This window comes from Hesperophylax consimilis, chromosome 26 (assembly GCF_061612785.1).
Source record: "Hesperophylax consimilis isolate HC1 chromosome 26, BYU_Hcon_1.0, whole genome shotgun sequence".
NCBI classification, from domain to species: Eukaryota; Metazoa; Arthropoda; class Insecta; order Trichoptera; family Limnephilidae; genus Hesperophylax; species Hesperophylax consimilis.
The window spans coordinates 17,358,690-17,382,717 of record NC_142861.1 but is presented as its reverse complement, the minus strand read 5'-3'; the positions used below and the strand labels follow the sequence as shown (position 1 = coordinate 17,382,717).

Below are 24,028 nucleotides of genomic sequence, written 5' to 3'. Positions count from 1 at the left end.
ACCATTAATAATAAAATTTGCCTCACAGTAGAACACGAGATCGAAGGTAAAATAAATTTTTTGGATTTAACAATCGGTAAAAATAATAATAAACATACCTTCGAAATATTTAGAAAACCAACATTTACCGACAAAACAATAAATGCAAACTCAACTCACCCTTGGTCCTATAAATTATCAGCTTACCATTCAATGGTACATAGACTAATTAACATTCCCTTGGAAAATAAAGCATATCAAAAAGAAAAAGAAACAATCAAAACAATCGCGGTTAATAACGGCTACGAGGCAAATAACATCGACAAAATTATAAGAAAGAAAAAATATAAAAATAAAATCAATTTAATATATCCGGTACGTAATAATAATTTAGATAAATTTGCATGTTTAGGGTGCCAAAAAGGCATGCCAAAAAGGTGAAAAATTGAGATGCTCAAATCGAAAAAAAGGTTTTTTTGGGGTTCTCTAAGTGTTGCAGCTTCACCAGTTTTTTGGGTAAGTTTTTAGATTCTCACGGCCAAAAGCATTTTTGTTGTTTGTTTTTGGTGTGTTATGCCGTGTTGCGCTAACTCCTTTAGCCGACGTTTTGGACAGCGTTGCAGTGTCCATCATCTTACATCTTCGGATCTACCGGATCTGCCCTGATGATGGACACTGCAACGCTGTCCGAAACGACGGCTAAAGGAGTTAGCGCAACACGGCATAACACCCCAAAAACAAACAACAAAAATCACCAGTTTTTTGCTTGTACTGCGAATTTCCGGACACCATGTATATTTGTAATATGATAATGGTATGACTTGTGCATATTTCTTTTATCTGTAATTCCCAACATAATTTGCAGTATATTGTACAACGTTCAACTAAGTAACAAGCTTTGATGTTAATATTTTGTTATCTAACAGTTTATCACATATTTATAACTATTCGTGGTCAATGTGCTTAAGAAATGGAGCTTCCAACAGATCTCAAATTATTTCAGAAGGACTTCCCGTACTTCCCCAGGCCTAAACTGATAGGCTATTACAGCATCGGGGATCAGAGAAATTTCACAAGCGATGTCTCTCAATTGAAATACATCAACAAGATCCCGGATGGGAGCGTTCACTTCGACCTAAACCACAATATAACTAGTGTCATCAAAAACAATGAAGGTGAAGAAAAGATGAAATTTTTTCTTGAATATTTCAAAGACCATAAGGAAGATTTTAATGTCTTTGATCAGAGCGCCATATCTCTGAAGGATGTGCCTTTTATGTGTTCTCGGGGGTTGTTACAAGAAATTAGTCAACAGCCATATAAAGGTCAGGAATCGTTGAGGTTCTCCGCCTGCCTGTTCCGAGGCGTTATATATGCCCACTATTTAACGACAACTGAAGATGAGGCGAGGAAAGTCAACATTACGGAGAAAGAGAAGGCTTCTTCCAATTGGGGCCACAAGTTTGGACAGTACATTACCTCAGGTAAACAAATAATTTTCACATATTTCCTTTATCATTTTTTATCAACTCACTGCCACAACAAAAGGTAACGTAATCATTTTTCCAAAATACTGCCACAATTCCTTCAAAACTGATTTTCTAGACTCTCCTTGAACCAATTTTTCACATATTCCATTTGCCGCATGCCGATAGCGGATAAGGGATACCAGTTCGCATGACTAAAAACAGCAGGATATTTGTGAGAAAAAATCCCACTTCGCCTCCCTTGCCAATTGCCAAGGAGTAGGACCTTAAGAAAATAGCCTGAGTCGATCTACATTCTCTTCGCGTCGTAAAATAGATTTTTCACTCACTCATGTGTCTCTCTATAAATTTCCCCCCTCCCTTTATCCACTCCTTTTACACTTACCCTCCCTCTACCATTGTACCCTCTCCCACACACTTTGTAATTAATTTCTAAATCAGTCAACACTTCTCAAGAACCAACCTAGAACACATGTTACCGCATGTTGGGGACCCCCTACACTCTTGACAGTCAGACCTAATCGACGGACAATCGCGGTCTCACACACACTAATTATCTTCTCTGGCGTGGTAAGCAAATCACCGTATACTCATTTGTCAACAAACATTTTACTCAAATATAAACTGAATAATATTATTAACCGTTCTTACCTCAAATATGGATAACTACCTCTATCTGATTATATCAACATCAGAATAATATTACAATTATCTAAGGAAACTTTTAAGGATGATTTCAGAAACATTACTCTAAAAAAACCTTAATCAATTCAAATAATAATGAATTCATAGATAACGAAATTTAAAATAATTTTAAAATTCAATAATATGAATGTGTGTTCACTGATTCATGCAACGAACTTATATCTAAGAATCTAAATGATATCTTCATTTTTCATATCAATATGATGAGTGTGGAAAAAAGTTTGGATGATTAATTTTAAAATTAAACAATATAAAAAACCAGACCTCATAGTTTTATCCGAAACATATACTAACACCGAATCACCCTCTATTTACTTACCAGATTACAATTATGTTTCAACCAAAACAGATATCAGTAAAAACAGTGGACTCGTAATATTTGTACACAACTAGCTGACGTTGTTCTGCAATATAAATTATTTATAGTGAATATTTCGGTTGTTAAATAAAAAAATAACGAATGTATTGTAAGTGTGTGGGGATGGGATCTATGGCAAAAAGATAAATAGAGCACTGAAGACGATGACCGCCGGTAAAAACAAAAAACGCCAACCATTCATTTCCTTAATTCATTGAGTTTCATTAAAGTAACGGACATATTCATTTTTCGATTTTTTAAGGGTTAAATGAAAAGTGAAAAAAATCAATATATTTTTTATCTTAAAGTATGAAAATGAAATAAAAAAAATCAATATTAATTTCGAAGAGCAATTAAGTGTATAATATTTTTTGTCAGTCCGTCTTTAGCTAACACAAATACACCCACGCGAGAACATGCCAATTATAATTGTCCATGTGAAAAACATGGTGTGCCGAAATTTAAGCAAAAAAAATTGATTTCGTTCAGCTCGTGCCTCTTGAGATTGAGATTTACCCAATTGCGACATGCTCAAACGCACATTTTCGTACAAAAATATGCACGTACTGCGTTGTGATACATAACAAATGCTAAATGAAATGTCAAAATGTCGCGACGCTTCTCGTGAATGACTTGCGCATGTGTGGATGAATGTTAGATGAAGCGAACGCAGCGCCATCTGTTATTCAACAACGTAAATAATTTCGTTATGTTTGAAATATGAACGACGAAATTTTTCACATATAAATACTAAAATCACGATTAAAAAATGGTAGGGTGGGGGTAGGTGGGTGAAAATTTAAGGTTATAGATATTTATTGATACAAAATAATAAAAAATACAAAAAATATAATTTTTCAAAAACAGCGAGAAAAAATCTGGATAGGACACCCTAATCACCTAACGGTATGAAATACACTTTAAAACCTATTCTCATACCTAAAAATTATACATTATTATTATTATAATTATGCCGTTTCGGAGGAGTGCGACCACAAACTCCGTGACACGAGATTTTTATGTATGTAGAGATAAATTTAGTATTGTCAAAATAAATTAACATCCTATACATTTAGTAAACTGTATCGAAATACAATTCAAAATCGACTCAAAATACCATAACACCACCATGCTGTTTACAGAACACACGGTTCGAACATTATTTCGTTTATTAATGATTTTAAACACATACTATTGAAATTGAAAATTTGAGCTATGCTTTATTGCAGGAGATTTTAATCTTAATATTAATGAAAACGTCATAAATAATAACAAGAATGAATAAATTAATTGTATGACTGAACATAACTTCATATCATGAATAAACAAAAATACAAGGAAAATAAAAGGTCACACTCCATCTTGTTTAGACTATTTCTGATAAATAGTAATCGATCTGCAAGTGAAGTCAATTATTTGGAAAACCGATATAACTGACCACCATGCATGCATTCTTTTTTGTGATAACAAAACTAAACCAAAAAAACATAATACCTAATAACCAAAAAATCCACCATACATTTGACTATTTTAGCCGAAAAACTAAAAAAATGAGCAATGGAACAATGTGTTAGATAGTGATGAGACCGAAACCTGTTCAAACAACTTCGACTATTGAAACTACAGTTCAAATAAAATCATAACATAGATGTTTAAAACCTTGGATAACCCAAGGACTTATAATATCTATCAGAAACAAAAAAAAACTGAAAAGCAACATTAAAAAATCCCCTAGATGAAAAAACAAATATTTTTTACAAAAAAATTTAAAATATACTTACAACCTGTATTAAAAAAAGTAAAGAGGACTATTTCAAAAATAAAATACTATCTGCAGACAATAACAATAAACAAATATAGAAAACAGTTAATTTGGCCGTAGAAAATACTAAAAAAACCCAAAACATAAAGTACATTGAACATGAAAACCAAATCATAGAAGCTCACATTTATCCGAAACAATGTGCAAACATATTTAATTCTTTTTTTGCCAATGTTGAAAAAAATCTAGCGAAAACTTTGTCTTAAGACAGAGTTTTATTGTCAATAAAACTCTGTCTTAGTATTTAGTTATTATTATATCCTGATGAAGCTTGGTGTAAGCGAAACCGGTCGATGTGTAAAATAATAAATATTCATGGTTAAATACAAAGTGTTTGTTTTATTTTAAAAAATATAATGTCTAACCACAAAGTAATTGCTTCTTATGGAAAAAAAAGGAAAAAACTAATAATCGCACCTTTAAATATCTATACCATACCTTACCTTACTTGGTCCAAATTCTAACCTTTTAATTATTGTCTGCTACTCAGCTAAAACTTCATCCAGTAAACAACTACATACTCTCTAATGGTAATAAGCGAACATGATGAAATCAATAATATCATAAAGCCGAGTACTGAAATCATCTTTGAAGATAATGTGAAAATTAAGCAATTCGATTGGGGATCAAATAAAATTAATATTGTTCATCAGAACATTAGACGTATGGAAAATTTTGATGATTTCCTTATATTTTTAGATGAAATAAAATCTGTTGTAAATTTTCATGTACTAATATTCACTGAATGCAGATTAAGACGAAATAAGATCCTAAAAAAATATCAGTTATGGGCGTGAACGCGATTTAAGTGGGCGAAGCAAATTAGTTTCACACGCGCTCCGCTCGAATTAAATATTATAATATTTCGGGGTGCAGAGGAATGAAGTACGTTGCAATGGGGAACACCCGACACCACGAACAGTTCGAAGTCAGAGCAGCGATGAAATCCACTAGATGGTACCCATGAGTAAGGTTTGAATATGAAATGCTTAATAATGGGCGTCTTTCAAACTATGTGAATAGTAATATTAAGTTGAATGTGCATGTTTTAGGCAAATTTCGATAGAAACGTTACCTATTGCAGAAGGAGTTCATGATTTTATGATTCTTATCAGATTTCTGTAACCATACTGCTAGACGGTAGGCAGTAACTTATGACTCGTAACCGACGTGTTCTTCATTGACAGATGTCAAAGCAATACGGTATTCAATCACGAATCATTTTCATAATATCTGATCATAATTATGTCTGAATATATTGACAAGATAAATAAAATATCAGTCATTTTCAATATTTATTATTATCGTTTACAAAAAGTTACATAAAACAAATAATTATGTAATGTAAAAAGCATAAGATGCAACTTTTTTGTATAAAGGCCATCATTTATTATAATATAAGTTAGAAATAGTAAAAATAATTTTATATAAAAAACGAAAATAATTATTCAATAAATAGCATTTCGTCGAAATCTAAACGACGATTTCCAAATTGACGTTCTTTACATACAATATCTAAGATATGTGGAGGATCACGAACATTCATAGACCTTGTGACTCCAGGATCGATAAGCTCGACAAGAATGCAATCCATTTAAAAATTAGTTAATTTAATAAGCATTTTTTCTTCCCAGAACTTGTCATCTCGAAGTATACGCTCAACTATCTCTAAGTTAGATAATTACAATCATAAAAAGAGTCGTGCTGCGAAATTCTATTTAATACAGTTAAAGAAAAAATATGTCTTCTATTCTCCTTCCTTCCAGAATAACGGGTTTCTTCTCTTCCTGTGTAAACAAAACTTTTACTTTATTTACGTCAATTTTTTTTTTTTTAAATTTTTTTTTATTAAAAGTATACAATACAGAATATAGTATATTATATAAAGCATTGTACTCCCAGGAGTTAATAAACTCATTGCGGGAATGATACGCATTACATGAAACATATAGCTGTATGTATTAAATGGACATATGATGGGACATACACAACATTATTATTTCAGATAGTCATTAATAAGATGAAGTTTGAGCATGTTAGTTTGGGTCTTTTTACATTGACTTGCACATTTGATCTCGTTGGGTAGTTGATTATATTTTGTGTGAGCTATGTATTCCAGGGATCTTAGTCCATATTTTGTTGATTTGATTTTTGGTATATGTAGTTTGTTGTGATTTCTTGTGTTGTGTTGGTGTACGTCGTAATTGTAATAGAGTGTAGTGTTGGAATGTGCCGAGTGTTGAATTACTTTTAATATAGTTTTCGTTATTTCAAAAGTGGGAATGGTATTAAAATGAAGTATTTGGGTGTTTCTGTAGATGTCTTTGACATGTGTGTCCCAAGGTAAACTGAAAATATTTCGCAGGGCTCTATTTTGGACGACTTGGACTTCTGAAATAATTTTTTTTGTAGCAAATCCCCAGATTCCGGCGAGATATATTAGATGTGAGTGAATCATAGCATGGTAAATCGATTTTAATAGAGAAGGAGGAAGTAACCCGCGAAGTCTATATAAAACACCAGTTATATGAGTAATTTTGGATAGAACATGTTTAAATTGGTGATTCCATGTGAGTTGTGAATCAATGAAAAGGCCAAGATATTTTGTAACATCAGCCCTTTCAAGGCGGTTATTATCAAGACTTATATTAAGACATACATTTTTTTATTTGCAAACAGTATGTAATGTGTTTTTTTTTTTATGTTTAGGCTAAGTTTGTTTAATCGCAGCCAGTTTGCCAGGCAAGCTACATCACTTTCCATTTCCTTTTCAAGTTCGTTTAAATCATTATTGTGATAAAGAATCACTGTATCATCTGCATAGAGTTGTATTGTACCCTTAAGTCCCCATTTAGCAATATCATTTATATATATTAAAAATAGTAATGGTCCAAGTACGGAGCCCTGAGGCACGCCACATTTTATCGTTCCCATGCTGCTTGTCCCCTTTCCAACAAAGGTCTGACAGTGTCGGTTAGAGAGGTAGCTACACAGTAACTTCAGGGGAGTGCCTACTATGCCTAGGTGTTCTAGCTTCTTTAGTAGTATCCCATGGTCAACCGTATCGAAAGCCTTTTTTAAATCTATAAATAAGCCTGCAGCATGCTTACCCTGGTCGATATGCTTTTGGAGGGCGTATACAAAATCGAAGGCAGCACATTTTGTGTTAGATTGGTTTCTGAATCCATACTGTTGGGATGCGAGTAAATTGTTTGATAGGAGATATTTAGTGAGCCTAAGCTTAATAACCTTTTCAAAAACTTTAGAGACGACAAAGAGGATGGATATAGGACGGTAATTAGAAGGATTTTTTTGCAATCATCTTTGTAAATCGGAATTATTTTTGCTATCTTTAGTTGATCTGGGAAGATTCCACTATTCAGGGATTGATTAATAAGAAAAACAAGGTGGTCAGCTAATATATCTTTGCAAAAGTTCAGGTACACTGGTGTAATTCCATCTAAACCTGGAGATGCATTAGACTTTAGTTGAGAGATGATACTGAGAACTTCTGTTTTATTTGTTTTGGCCATGTATAAGGACTGGATTGCTTTTTGATCCGTGTTTATAGTGATAGAATCATCTGGATATGATGCAATTGTAGCTGCTAAGTTTTCCCCAACTGATATAAAGAAGTTGTTAAAAGTTGAAGCTATCTGTGTTGGGCATGTTATTTCTTCATTCTTAATGAGAAGACATTCAATTTCATCTTTCTGGGGTGTCGAGCTATTTGTTAGAATTGCATTTATTATTTTCCATGTCTGTCGCGGATTACGCAGGTTTTCTTTAAATATAGTCGTGTAGTATTTGGTTTTAGCATATCTTCTATAGTTGGTAACTTGATTTCTTGTTTTATTTCTCAGTGCTGTGAATATATCACTTTGCTGATTTTTTTCCAGATTTTAAACGCATTGTTGCGCTGTTTGATAAGTGCATTTAATTTTGCATCAAACCATGGAGTATTACCCCTCCGTTGGTCTCCTATGCGTAACTCAGATTTATGTTGGGATGATTTTATTGCTGTTTTGATGTATTCATTAAAATTATTATAGATTTCATTGGCATTACTGGTGGTTTCGTGTGGAAAGTTGTGGGATTCTACATATGTTTTTAACATATGTAGAATCCCACAACTATTTAAAAATATTTATACGCAAAAATGAAACTAGTCCCATTATTCAGGTGACATTGGAATCTGACGTGACTCAGGTTTTTTGCTGATAATCTTCTTAGATTTAACATCGTCTCGTGTGACTATAAGCTATTATCAATTTATTTTTCCTATCTACCTTATCTTTTTTCCTACTTTAAAATATCATCCTTTGTACTGGTTTTTCTTTATTTGTATAATATTAACAACTAACTCTTTTAATACTACCAACTTTAATCCAAATTATCCTACAATTACTCTGCTTGCGTTACTACAACACCACTCTAATATTTATAATTTACTAGAACATGCTTACAACTATTTTATCAATCTTATATTTTATATATTTTATCAACTAAATGTACTAAAATGTTGAATGTATATTATCAAAATGTGACTGGACTGCGTTCTAAGACTGATAGATTTTATTTTAATGTTACCAATAACAACTATGATATTATTATGATAACTGAAACTTGGCTTGTAGACAGTATTGCTAGTGAAGAGCTATTTGACAACCGTTACCTGGTATTTAGGCGCGATCGCAATGAGCAAAAAAGAGGAGGTGGAGTAATGATTGCGTTGAAGAAGCACCTCATAGCTCATGAACGTAAGGATTTTAACACGAATGCTGAAGACATCTGGGTGACTGTTACGATTAATAATTTCATAAAAATTCATTTATGCTGTGTTTACATACCTCCAGGAGTCAATCACTCACAAAATATAAATGAATTCATGGATAAATTATGTGAACTTCGAGGACTACATCACGATGATCATTTTGTCATATCGGGTGATTTCAACTTACCTCAAATTAACTGGTCTTTAAGTAATGGTAATAGTATGCAAATTACGAATGGCTCTAAATCTGAAATTATTTCCAAACTATCTGACACCCTTTCATTTACTGATCTATCACAGTACTGCACCTTTCCAAATAATAATCATACATACCTAGACCTTGTTTTTAGCTCGATCCCTGTAATTGTATCAAATACTGACCAGTATCTCATCCCTGAATGTAAACATCATAGAAGCATTCTTGTTGACATTAACATATCTCTGGAAACTCCTATGGTGGACAACAAACGAACAATCAATCTTTTTAGGAAAGCTAACTATGAAACAATAAATAACGTCCTTAGTAGTATTGATTGGGATGCAGAATTTTTAAACCTATCAACCAATACTGCTATTGACCGCTTTTATACAATTTTATATGAAATCATTCGATTAAACGTCCCGTCAAAGGAAGTTCATATTAATAATTCTTATCCCTATTGGTTTAGTCCAGCCCTAATAAAACTGACTAAGGAAAAATATAAAGTGTTTAAAATGTGGAAAAGGTGGTCCAATCCTTTAGACTACCATGAATTCTGTATCCTTAGATCAAGGCAAAAGAAATTGTCTAGAGAATGTCTTAAACAATTTATAACAAACGCTGAACTTAATATATCTCGTGACCCTAAAAACTTTTGGTCTTATGTTAAAGGAAAAAGAAATAATTCTGGTTTGCCTCATGTTATGAAACTGGGCGAAGTGACTGCTGAAAATCCTTTCGCAATATGTAACCTGTTCTCACAGCATTTCGTCTCCACCTTTAATTACAACACTATTTCCGATGTACACTCTACCAACTATCATTTTGACAATCAAGTTAATATCTCCTCGGTATCAGTTTCAAAACAAAAAATAGAAAAAATAATCGATACTATTTCTAGCTCACTGGGTGCGGGTAGTGATAAAATTCCGGCTTTCTTTATCAAAATGTGTAGCAAGGTAATCTCGAAGCCCCTTTTATTGCTCTTTCAATCCTCATTGAAAGAAGGTATCTTTCCTGATCGTTGGAAGAGTGCTCTCATCACACCTGTTTTTAAGTCTGGGGCTAAAAATGATGTCCAGAACTATCGACCGATATCTAAATTACCAATCTTTAGTAAAATTTTTGAAAAAATTGTTCATGAACAACTATATAACTGCATCGAGTCTGTAATACTCGTGAACCAACATGGCTTTATGAAAAAAAGATCGGTTGTATCTAATCTTGCCATTTTCATTGAAAATATTACTAAATCAATGGATGATCAAATCCAAGTTGACGTAATCTATACAGACTTCTCAAAAGCGTTTGATAAAATTGACCACAGTCTTCTTTTGTCCAAATTACTAGCTTTGGGAATTCATGGGGATTTATATAGATGGTTAGTCTCCTATCTTAATGGGCGCACTCAGGGAGTAACAATAAATGGCTTCATCTCTGAGATTGTAAATATACCCTCAGGTGTGCCCCAAGGATCTCACCTGGGACCGTTACTGTTTACAATTTTCATCAACGACATTATAAAATGCTTTAATTATGCAAATGTTCTACTTTTCGCTGATGATATGAAAATATTCCTGCCTATTAATTCTATAATTGACTGCTTTAAACTACAAGAAGATCTGTATAGGCTTAATGATTATTGTATCCGCAATCGTCTCAACATGAACACTTCTAAATGTTATGTAATTACCTTCACTAGAAATAAAATTAAGTTTGACCATAATTATCATATAGCTGGCCAACTACTCAAAAAAGTTACACAAATTCGTGATCTAGGTGTTATACTTGACAGTAAACTTACATTTGAGGCTCATATTGATATGATTGTTAAGAAAGCCCTTAGAATGCTAGGATTCTTATTCCGTATTGGAAAAGAATTTAATAATATCATAACACTTAAAATATTGTATTTTTCTTATGTTCGCAGTCATCTTGAATTCGCTTCTCCCATATGGAATCCTCAATATAATATTTACATAAATCGCATTGAAGCCATCCAAAGAAAATTTGTCCATCATTTAAATTTCAAACTAAATTCAAACCTTGACATAAACAGCTCGATGGACCTTTATGGACTTAAGCCATTAAAAACTAGAAGAGACTCCGCAGATATAATATATCTCCATAAAATTATCAATGGCTTTATTGATTGTTCTCCCCTTCTGTCTGAAATTAATTTTAGAGTTCCGAGCGTTAGAACTAGAGAAAAATCACTTTTTCATCTCCATAAATGTTCTACTAATATAAGACAAAATGCGTTTATATTCAGAGCCTGTAGTATATTTAATAAGAATTTTAATGATATGGACATATTCTCAAGTAATTTAGGAACCTTTAAAAGATATGTAATAACTAACATTAAATAATTTTAAATATTCTACTTGAAGTTATCATGTTATTGCTTTGAATCCTTTCCAGTTACTTACCTTCCAATTTATACTCATGTGTTCAATTTAGTTGTAGGTATACATTTATTATATTGTTATTATTGCTATTGTGTAGTGTTATTGATTGCTGCTGTGTTGAAATTTTACAATACATTTTGTTTTGAATTTTAGTTGGTTATTAGTATATCAGTTAAATTTAAATTTTTGAAATTTAGCTGGTTATTAGTATATTATTTGTTTTCCTAGATCTGTTATTATTTTTTATTTATTATTTACAATTTTGTATTTTTTGTAAACTTCTCAGGCCACGGGTACAGAACCCTTAGTTTCTTGTTTTAATATTTTTTATTATTATTATAATTTTAAGTGAAAATCTGTTATTGGATTTTATCTTTATTATTTAGTTTATTCTTATATATGTAAATAATCTGTTGATTTTCCCAAATAAATAAAATAAAATAAAAATAAAACATGTTTTTATCGGTTTTGGTGTTGTTTGAAAAAGAATGTATTCTATTATTAGTGTGATGTTTCAAGCTGTTTTGGTAATCTAATATCAAAATGTTATGATCACTTAGGTAGGCATCTATATTTGCAGTAGTTGAGGAAATATTTTGTCTGTTTGAGATGATATGGTCTATTAGAGAAGTAGAGGTATCTGTTACTCGTGTAGGATAGGATGTGTTACATATGAAACAGTTGTATGAGTCTAGCGTGTTGATGTATTTAAGAGATTTATTATTTTTTTGAAGAATGTCAATGTTGAAATCACCAAAGATAAGGGTATCATCTATACAGTTATTTAAAATAGATTCATGATACATTAAGAATTCGTTAATGTTTGAGGTAGGCTTTCTGTTTATAACATAAATATTTAACGGTTTAAAATTTCTATTACGGATACATAATTGAAAACAATATGTATGGGAAATATGTATTTGAAAATTTTTTACGACTTCAATACGTTCATAATAAAATTATATGTTTAAATCAGAATTTTTCTCCGGTGAAATCGGTCCTTTCGGCATCGGATTATTGATATATTAAGTATTTTCGTGATTAAATAAAAACAATATTAGAAACATTATGTTAATTCACTTTTCAATCAAATTTTGGAATTATACACACGAGCGTATAAGTACGTATAGACGGGTATATACAAGTGTATAAATTACCTGCTGTAATATAGATAGAGGTGGTATATTGCTGAGTCTAGAAGCAAGCATTAATTGCACATTTTTTCTGTGTTCTTTATTCTGCCTTTGATTTTTTTCACCCTGCTTACTAGCGGATTCCTGTTCTTTTTTTCTTTGTTGCCATATGCCTTTGCCTTTGTTGTTATATGATATTGGTCGGTTTTTGTATTGATTTGTTGATTATAAACGTACCTACATGTTATCTGGGTTATAAATGTGAGAATGTTGTCGATATATTTGGGGATTCCGTATTATAGGCCAGTACACATAGCGCCAAAAAGGGGGTTGCGATCGTAATTATTCCGGTAGTCCCAATTTTTTTTATATGTTTTATAAACTGATCCCATGATGTATAATCTGAATTTCCGACCATGGCGCACCGGTGCTCGCGCCACCATTTAAAAAAAACCGGCTGTAATCGCGCCAAAATCTAGTTTTTCCAAAATATCTCATTCTCAATGCAAATTTTGGCTAAATTAGCTAGATAATTAAAGTAAAACATAAAATTACCTACAACTTTTGTGAAAACAATTTTCTTCAATCTCTAATAGGTACCGAGGTAGAAAGTCGTAAAGGTGCGTATATTTTTGAAAAAAACAAGTTTTTTGCGCGACTAGCTTTGATTTTTTGTAAATATCTCGTTTCCAGTACAATTTTGTGTAAAAATTATTGATACTAATTTTGTAGAAAATAAAATTTCATAAAATAAATATGTACATAATTTATGTGTTTTAATTCTAATACGTATCCAAGCTCTAATCCACCAAAACCAGGCCAAAAATTGAAACAGAGGTTAAGTGTTTTAAATTTCATTCCTTAATTTTATTTTTCTTCAACAATTATTGTTGTGAGAACATATCAGTTGACAACAATCGTCATGCCTGCGTCAGACCTAGCTATAAGGGGCTGGAAACGGCATGCACGTTAGTGTCATAAGAACTAGAGCCAGCAAATAGTGAAAACTTTTCAGGTTCATTCATCTCTGGTCCGTGCTGAAAAATAATGTCAGTTTTTGTTAATTTTTTTAGAGCGCTTATTTAATCATATAAAATTAATATTATTTACTTTATATTTACAGAAATTGTGAAAAAATTACCATGTTGAGTGTCGGTATAGTGTTTAACACAATACTCGTATTTTCTTTATTATTTGCAATATTATCTGGATGAAGTCTTGCGGAATTTTTCCTAAAATGAGAAATATTGTTAATTATTTATACTGTCTCTATTCCCTAATTATTTAGAGATGTACCTATTAAGACATGCCCGACAAACTTTTACCAACAATTCCTGAGCTTATTTGGTGTAAAAAATGCATTTCGGTAAAAATAAAAATATGTCACCGGAAATCAAAATTAATTTACTTCTTATATTCCAAATTCAATATGCTCAGAAGTTTATCGACTGCGTATATATGTATATATCTACATATATAAAATTATTTAAGCTGACATTGTACAATTATGTTCTGTAAAAAACGTATCCCAAAGATCTATTTTTATGTGTGTATTTAAGTAGTACCTTCTCCATTCCGTTAAACATTTTCCTTGGTGCCGTAATTTTGTTCGGGATAAAACTCCTTTTGTCTTCTGTTTTCCCATATTTAACTGAAACGTAAGTATATATTAGCCAAGAGATTTATTATAAATTGATTCAATTTTACCTTAAATTTGAAAATCATTTCAACGTAAGTAAGTGCAGTAACTTGGGAAGATAATTGCACAATTCTATCTACAACAAATGATCTAACAATCTAAACTTAAAAGATTAATGACTCTTTTTAATATTCGAATGACTTTAGGTACTTTATAGGTGACATGTGTCTAATTGTCTGTATGGAGAAAAACTTTCGATGTAGAGTTTTTGTTTTATGGAAAAAAAACTTTCGAATTTCAAAAATTTGTTGTTGGGTAATTTAACAGGTTTTGGTGGATAAGAGCTTGGATACATATTAGAGTTAAAACACATAAATTAAATACCTATTTATTTTATGAAATTTTATTTTCTACAAAATTAGTATCAATAATTTTTTCACAAAATTGTACTGAAAACGAGATATTTACAAAAAACAAAAGCTAGTCGCGCAAAAAACTTGTTTTTTTCAAAAATATACGCACCTTTACGACTTTCTACCTCGGTACCTATTAGAGATTGAAGAAAATTGTTTACACAAAAGTAGTAAGTAATTTTATGTTCTACTTTAATTGTTTAGCTAATTTAGCCGAAATTTGCATTGGGAATGAGATATTTTGGAAAAACTAGATTTTGGAGCGATTTCGGCCGGTTTTTTTCAAAATGGCGGCGCGAGCATTGTAAGAGGGGTTATTGCCACGAGGGCAGTAAGTGTAGTAAATAAAAGAGAGGAGAAAATGAATTCCATAATACAACATTTATTACTACAACATTTAATCAACATGAGAACTCTTTTAATTGATGACAAATAACTCAGGCGTGTGCTACAACCGAAGGTTGAAAGCACGATGGGTAATTTAAAAATTGCATTGAAAGCGACAATTGGATGGTGACATTTATTATAAACTAACCTGATGAATGTAATAATGGGCGCCAAGCGATGCGGTAAGCATTGCTGTTATTTATATGTAGAACGAAGGATGACCAAAGGTAAATTATTAAACTGAGGCGTCATCACCGTTCGTAAATTTTGTCAGCTCATGGTGCGGTTCGTGTCCTCTCTGCTAAGCGATGTTCCGGAAGGCCAGCCAGTTGAATACTCGCGACATCAGGGGACCAGTTTATAAAACATATAAAAAAATTGGGACTACCGGAATAATTACGATCGCGAATCGGTAATTGCCCTGGAGTATTAGTAATGAAACGAACTCTTCACAAACACTTTATTGAAATATAAGAGAATACCACTCCTTAGTAAAAAAACTCCTTTTATTTTACCATAATTTATTAGATATTCCATTGTTACAACTAACATGACTGTATAATTAGAAATTAATGTAAAAGCCCAGTAGGGCGTAAATAAATTTATTTATTTATTTATTCATAGATTTATTTATTTATTTATTCATAGATGTACATATATATTACAATACATTTCAAAATGATCCTTTGTCTGTCCAACTGGGAATGATACCCGTTTCAGGACAGCCAAATTGTATATTCAGTTCATAATATTTTTAACAAGGAAATAGTAAAAAGGTACAGTGAGATATGTTCTATCAAATATTTAAGATGAGAAAGAATACATACATAATTTAAAAATATATACAACAAAGAAAAAATAAAAAATAAGTAAGGTGATCATATTTTTCCAAAATTGCAATAATAACCTCAATAACACGAGTACGTTTAATCACAGTGCCCATAAATATACCAAACCACTCATACAGTGCCAAACTGCCGAAGCGCTGTGGTACGAGTCGAGTACCTATGTACATTAGGTACCTCTCGCTACCTTCCTGTAGTTAAATAAATAAATAAATAAATAATAAAACTAGGAAAACGATTCTAGTGAAGGGGCACTCTATAACATTCTGTGCCGCTGGTTGTGACAACCGGACAGACAGCCGCGTCGCGTGAAAAAAAGATTAATAGTAAAAAAGTCTACTTGGGCTAGAAATGATATATAATAACATAACGACAATACTTTAGTGTCATCTTTTTTCTCAAGTGCCTACACATTTACGCATTTAACAATGTATTCTTTTGTATTGGTTATTATTTATATTTATATTTATTATTTATATAAAAAAACCTTTACTCACTTGAGGAAGAAGTTAAATTATAAAAAACAGAAAATTTCACTAATAGATTTCAAAGTAATCGTTTGATTAAATAAAAAAATACGTAAAAGAAATGACCAGAGTGACGGGCCGGGTGACACACAACCTTACAGGCCGGAACTTTCGCGGCGTCTGAATCAATACGTAGTAACTCCTTGTCAACCCGCACACAAATATACTACGCACAATAGAGAGTTTTGAAGTACTGGCGGTCGTTTTTCGTGTATCTGGCCAGAAATTGGATTTTCGCGAGTGTTTTTATTTTAATTAATTCTTATGAATACATTAATAAAATCTATAATCTTTTGTGAGGGAGTCGTCGGGAAGTTACTAATTCATCGTCTAGAAAAATAAAATCTGGTACTTGCCGCTTATCTTACAACATTTTACATTTAATAAAATGTACTTATCGTTTTACATAATACATTTAATTGTAAGGTCCTGTTTTTATTAATCTTAAATATAAATAACTTGCATCCCTTCGAATCCCTCTAGAAACATTTAAGATTTTAGTAATAAGCTCATCAGAAATAATTAAAATGTGAGCGTCGGGGCAAATCCCCGTTATCAGGGTATTGTGTCGCCTTAAGTGAATCCTATATCGCCAAACAAATTTCAGGCTATAATGAATACCACACTACATCACATATTAACCAAAATAGCGGCGTGGTGGTTTATATCGACAACACATTCAATTCCGCAGTTCAAGAAATACACATAAATCAATGTAATTGTTTAAAAATTAACATAAATGAGTATTTAGGTATCTTAGCTATTTATAGATCGCCATCGTTTAGTGACATCCAGTTTTTCCTAGAAAATCTCATTGTAGAGACAAAAAATCTAAGGATTATCCCCATTACGTGCTAATCGGGGACATGAATATAAATACAATCGGAGAAGTAATGCACAGATAGTGTGACGACTATTTATGTGCTATGGCGGAAAGTAACTTTTTTTCCAATATTAATTCTCAAACTAGGCTACAAGGTAATTCAAGCTCGTATCTGGATCATATATATATATATATAAAACATAAAAATTTCAAATATATTCTACAATTACTGACCACTACACCGTTGCAATCAGTATCCCAAACTCAGAACCCAAAAAACAGAAAATAAAAAAACAAATTAATAATTGATTATGATACATTATTAATTGATCTTAATAAAAAAAATTGGGAATATATTTATAAACAAACTGAAGTTAACAATGCGCTAAACTATTTTACTGATGAAATCAATACATACATAACAAAACACACAATAATAAATCATTCAAACAATAAAGTAAAACTCACTCCATGGATTAGTAACGGCCTTGTTAAATCTATACATAAAAGGAACCATCTACATAAAATAGCGAAAATTGACCCATTGAACGAAACTAAAAAGCAAAACTATCACCGATACCGAAATATATGCAAAAACTTTATTCGTAAATGTAAAGAGCGTTATTATAAATCCTTACTTGATAAGGATAATTCCAGCAAAAATGTGTGGAATGTTGTCAGAGACATAACAAAAACTCAACGTTATACTGGCACATCTATGAATGAATTAAATATTGGAAATTTGACCATAACGGACCCTCAAACTATTGCGTGTCATACAAATCAATATTTTGCATCCGTTGGCTATATACTAGCAAAAAAATATTTTAAAAGAGACTCAGAAAACTGAAGACTCTTTAGCGTCGGAAATCAAAACAAACAATCCAACCTTTTCATTTGAAATTAAACCAACCACTGTAGAAGAGATCATAAAAATAATCAAAAGTCTTAAAACTTCCCATGCTAAGGGCCCAGATAGTTTAAATACATACATAATTTTAAAAAAACACAATTTCAAATTGCCGCTCCGCGGTCATATATTTATAATTTAAGCTTTGCTTTAGGAATATTTCCCGATCACTTAAAAAATCAACAATTGTCCCAATTCACAAAATTGGACCAAAATTTCTCGTAGAAAACTATAAGCGCAATATCAAAAGTCATTGAAAAGATCTTCAAAACAAGGCTAAGGGAATATGTGGAGAACCATAAATTGCTAAGCCCAAACCAGTACGGTTTTCGGTCGGGTAAAGGAACAAATGATGCCATCGCATGTCTATAGCAGAAAATGTGGACCGGGGCAAGAAAACCATTGCCCTATTCCTGGACCTGGCCAAGGCTTTCTACACAATATCTCATAAAATACTACTATAAAGACGAAAGAAATATAGGAATAACGGGAAAAGTTTTTCAATGAATACGGAGTTATATTTCTAATCGATTCCAACAAACTAGAATTAATGTGGATATTAGCACTTCGTTAGAAAATAATTTTGGTGTGCCACAAGGAAGTACGCTAGGTCCTCTTCTCTTCATTATATATATTAACGAACTGCGTAATCAACATAAAGGTGGGAAAATTATTACGTTCGCAGATGATAGCGTTATATTGTTTGAAGGAGACGATTGGAAGGAAATACACCACCTTGCGAACACCGGTATAAACAGAGTGTAACAATGGCTGGACAGTAATTTGCTTATATTAATCGTATCAAAAACCGAAAACTTAACATTCAGTTCTACTATTTCAGGGCAACCCCAATACCTTATAATACATAAAATTACCTGTGGAAATAATAACCCTCCATGTAAGTGTGAAGCCCTCGAGTGTGTTAAATTTATTAAATACTTAAGCGTTATAATTGATAATAACCTCAAATGGAAGAATTAGATTGAAAATGTAGCTAAAAGATTCACATATTTATTTCATTACGGGAAATTTAAAAAAAAACAAGACTTAAAAAACATATACTACGGGCTGTGTAACTCAATCATAACCTACGGTTGCATTGGGTGGGGAGGTACAGGAAGAACAACATTAAACCCGTTATTGAAGGCACAGAAATCTATTTTATGTGTTATTATGAAGAAACCTTTAAAATATTCGAGCGACGCTCTCTTCAAGGAATTTAATGTACTAGATGTCCGACAGTTCTATATAAAAAAATTGTAATGCATGTTCATAAAAATAAAAACAAAATGAAAACAGCCGAACACAAACATCAAACCAGAAGTAAGGGAAGAAATTACCTTTCCGTTCCAACAAGCAACAGAGCGGCAATCAAAAAATATTCTCATATCTCGGTCCTAAAATATATAATAAAATCCCCTCTCAGCTGAAACTGTGTGAATTGTCATCCTTCGGTCCAAGAGTGACAAAATGGTTGTTGGATCTAGGCAGGACTGATTCCGAAATGATACTAAAAAATGCAATTTGATAATTATTTATCACGAACGCCTCTATGTATCTTTTTTGTATCTTTTTATGTATCTTTTATGTATCTTCATTTTAACATACTTATTTTATCTACTCTTAAATCCTGTGTTCGTCTAGGATAACTTGAAACCTGTAAATTTGACTGTCCCAAAACGGGAATCCTTCCTAGTTGGACAATCAAAAGCACAAAATGTAATCAATATTATAAAAAATATATATATATATATTAACTACTAGCAGTACATTTTACTTACAATATATTTTTTTCCTACTTCTCTTGATTCTGCGTAAAATACATAATGTAATATCTACAATAATATAATGTACACTCCTCTTCCAACCACAAGCTAATGTTCCTCTAGAGTCTAGAAGAATGGTATTAAATATTGTGTAAATTGTAAACCTTATAACTTATATTTAAATTTTCCTTTAATACAAAAAAGAAGACGTGCTCACCTGACAAAACTACAGGTTAACAATTCTGCCTTAATGCTCCCCTGACAAAACAACAGATTAACATAGTATTAATGCCATATTGTTCACCTGACAAGATCACAGGTGAACAATTCTGCCATGCCCGAGTGTCATCTTGAAGAAGAGAACTTTCGTCACATTTTTTCACTTGTTCTATAAATAATTCTTATTGAAATTTCACTAACGACATTAACTTGTGATTTTAATTGTGAGATGTCAAAAATAAAAATATTTTTTTTACCTCCGACCAACCTTACACCAACTTGTATTTTGTATGTTTATTTTATAATTTTACACTTGTTTGAAATTTCAATTTATTGTTTATCTGTTCATCTTTCATAATTCTAGATAACCCTTCTTGCAATCCTGACATTGAGCGCCCGGTGGATGAAAGTTTAGAATTCTGCTGCGTATTTGAAAGCCAATTGAACCAGCACCGTTTGTTCTACAGAGCTGCAATGGATGGCGTTCTGATGGAACGATCCTCGCTAAGTGAGAACTTTCTGTCAGGAAGCCTCTCCGAGAAGCAGGTCCGGGAGGTGCTAAGGAAGATGCCGTTTGTCGAGTTGAAGACAAACAGGCAAATTGTGGAAACTTGGCATGAAACCATTTTCAGGTACTTTATATAATTTTTTTTTTTTTTAATAACTTTATTGAGTAAAACCACAAATTGTAATATTTATTTTGTGCCCCGGCAAGGCAAGAATCCTGGGTTCGTGTCCTAGATGTGACCGTATCCTTTTCTGATTTTTCTGTTACAGATCGTTTAGAAATCGCTAAATGCAGTGGTCCACAAATATTTTCCTATCGACTCACCCCAAAGTTCTTCCTAAAATTTCGCTGCAAATGTAAAAATATGCCTAAATAATTTTTACTTATTAATCGATAAATAGAATATTATATTTATTTATTTATTTATTTATTATTTATTAACGCCCTATTGGGCTTTTACATAATAAGTTGACAGTATATGTATATAAGTGTAACATGTACATGGATAAAATAGCTAAATATAATTTATTCATAAGGTAATTAGAAAATAATATGGTAAAGTAAATGTATGAAGGTATAAAAAAGTATGAAGGCTAGACCTTTTTTTTTAAAGCTAATAAATACTACAAGTTAATACTTAGCAAAAAGGTCTAAAATTAGTTGCCTTTTGAAACTCTCAAAGTTGAAAGTTGAAACACCAAATATGTCGATAAGTTTACAATATTTGTTTGCAAGGTGATGAATTCTTGGAATTGGTGAGTACAAAGAGTAGTTAGTATTGAGGTTATTGTTACATTTAAAACTGTCTATGCTTCGAGTTTGTCTGGCAGGTACATTCATATAAATTAATTCCAATAATTCAGGGCTGTCAATGAGAGATTTGATAATTTTGAATAAAAATAATATATCAGTTAGAACTCTTCTATCCGATAGTTTGAGAAGTCTGGTTTCGGTACGTAAGTTATTATAATTTATAAATTCGATGGGAATATTCATTTTAAAATTGATGTACCGAAGAAATTTATTTTGTACCTTTTCTAAGGCTTGAGAATGGACTTTGTAGAACGGTGACCATACTGTTGAATTATATTCTATTTTACTTCGTACTAATGAGCATATTCTTAAAAAGGGTAACTATTTTTCTTACATTTTCTCAAAAAATAGAAGCTTTGGGGCAAATGGGCAACAAATAATATTTTTTTACATTAAGCTCACACAGGAGAGCCCAATGAACATAAATTTCCTCAAGACCTATGTCATCTTTGGGGATGTTGTGAGGGCGGTCGTTTTATTTAACGAAAAGAGAGATTATTCTGGGAAGGAAAAGAGTATAAGGGGTAGGTAAGAATCTAGGGGTCCAGGAGCGACGCGCGACGATCGGATGAATCCATCCCTTCCACTGCGGGGCAAAGCAACGGGTCAAAAAAGTTCAGCTGGAGAAGTCAAAAGGTCTCCATCTACCGGCCTCTCTCAAATCCGGCCCGCCACGCAGTCGGTGGGCAGATGCATCAGCCACCAAGATGTGGAAAAGCCTCACCTCATACACCCGAGCACCTCTGCAAAGTAACCACATGTAGCGAACCATTTGGGGCGACCTATCTCAGAGGTGTTGGTGATCCAATAAATGGTTCCCGGGGCGGCGGTACACATACCCACCTACCAAATAGAAAATAATAATGGGGTCCTCTATGTTTCCTTTCCCATGTGGGACTTATTTATTTCCCCCCACATGTGGCAATACTAACGCGAATTAATCCGCTGCTATACGCAAGCGAGCATGAGAAGAGGAATCTTCATTCCTGTTTTAGCGTTCGATTCAACCGCCAGTACTACCACTCTTTCTGCCACCGTCACCGCGTTCTGTATAAATTATAATATTCGTCCTCACGAATAAACTAAATCAATTGTGCAGACACTCGTTTCAATCTCCTATCTCCTGAACACAATTAACGGTTTGGGAAGGCGCCGTAAATTACAGCTAATAACAGCCCTATACAAACACGCTGCCACACCCATTTCCATTATATTTTCTTATATCATATTCATGAGCCGTTTTTGAGAATTCTGATTCTTTGAATGAAACTCCATTCTGCAATACACACTACACACCTCACCTCGAACAAGTTAGTGAAATGAGGCGAGGATATGTGTTCGATAACCTTTAGGCCATTTTTGAAATTGTGACAGCTGATTTGTTGGTAAAATATTGTTAATTATTTTATTTCAGGAGACACAAAACACGTGTCTGGTGGATGCAGTGCTTCTTGGTGGGCATTGTAACCGTAGTCTGCGGGTTCACAGACGATGAGGGTATAGTCAAAGAAGTAAAAACATTCAATATTAACGATTTGTCCAAACAGAATGAAGTAAGTAAACTTTTACTAGTTAATTACGCCTGTTTTATTAGTTTTAGCTGAATACATTTTCCCCAAACGAGAGTTTTAACAATATCTAAGATAAATGAAGATAACATACTTTATTTAAGCCCCGCATACCCAATTTCTACTGATTTATAACAAGTTTCTCGTTAACTCCTTAAGGCGTTCCAATACCAAGTAATGCAAAATCATGTGTTTTTGGTTTGAACATTTCTGTAAAAAACTGATAGATTTTTTATTATCTAAGTGACTATTCAATTTTGTAAGACTTTGATATGAAATTTAAATACATATTTTAATAATAACATTTGTTCCAGATTTTGTGGAGTCCCAGCGTCTGCATGAACTTCTGTGACGAGATGCTCTCGTACATCAAACGGTGCTTTGAGCGTGAAATCATTAAGCAATTTGGGTCTTGCGGGAACAACGTCCGGAGTCTCCCACTCCTGGAGCTGGTGTTTGAACGGATGCCCAGGTCCAATGTGAGGATGGGCCAGCCGTTCCCAGATGAGGACATTTCAGTCTTAGATGATTGGTACATCAACATGTTTCCGAAGTTGTGATCCATTTTGTATTTTATTAATATTGATATTTGTCAATTTAACAGAACGTTCTTATTGCATCAAAATACACAATGTTCGTTAGGTTAGGTCAGAGGTCGGCAAACTTATTTGCCAAAGAGCCAAATATGTACAATACAACGATTTAAAAAAAAATAAGAGCCAATTATAAAAGCATTATAATAATC

The 24,028-nt window shown here is 32.5% G+C and overlaps 1 protein-coding gene across 1 annotated transcript; it reads left to right on the top strand.

The window, feature by feature from the left end:
- Nucleotides 1–866: 866 nt before the first annotated feature.
- On the top strand, nt 867–24,028 carry LOC149411213 (decapping and exoribonuclease protein-like). The gene is made up of 4 exons (XM_089647070.1): nt 867–1,463; nt 20,759–21,026; nt 23,130–23,268; nt 23,598–24,028. The coding sequence occupies exons 1-4, from the start codon at nt 950–952 to the stop codon at nt 23,841–23,843; spliced, it is 1,167 nt and encodes a 388-aa protein (XP_089503196.1). The 5' UTR covers nt 867–949; the 3' UTR covers nt 23,844–24,028.

Excerpts from the sequence above, each read along its gene's own strand:
- LOC149411213 (XM_089647070.1), top strand. The coding sequence starts at position 950 with ATGGAGCTTCCAACAGATCTCAAATTATTTCAGAAGGACTTCCCGTAC. Across the intron at positions 21,027-23,129 it reads TGGCATGAAACCATTTTCAG|GAGACACAAAACACGTGTCT; the intron begins GTACTTTATATA and ends ATTTTATTTCAG. Across the intron at positions 23,269-23,597 it reads ATTTGTCCAAACAGAATGAA|ATTTTGTGGAGTCCCAGCGT; the intron begins GTAAGTAAACTT and ends CATTTGTTCCAG.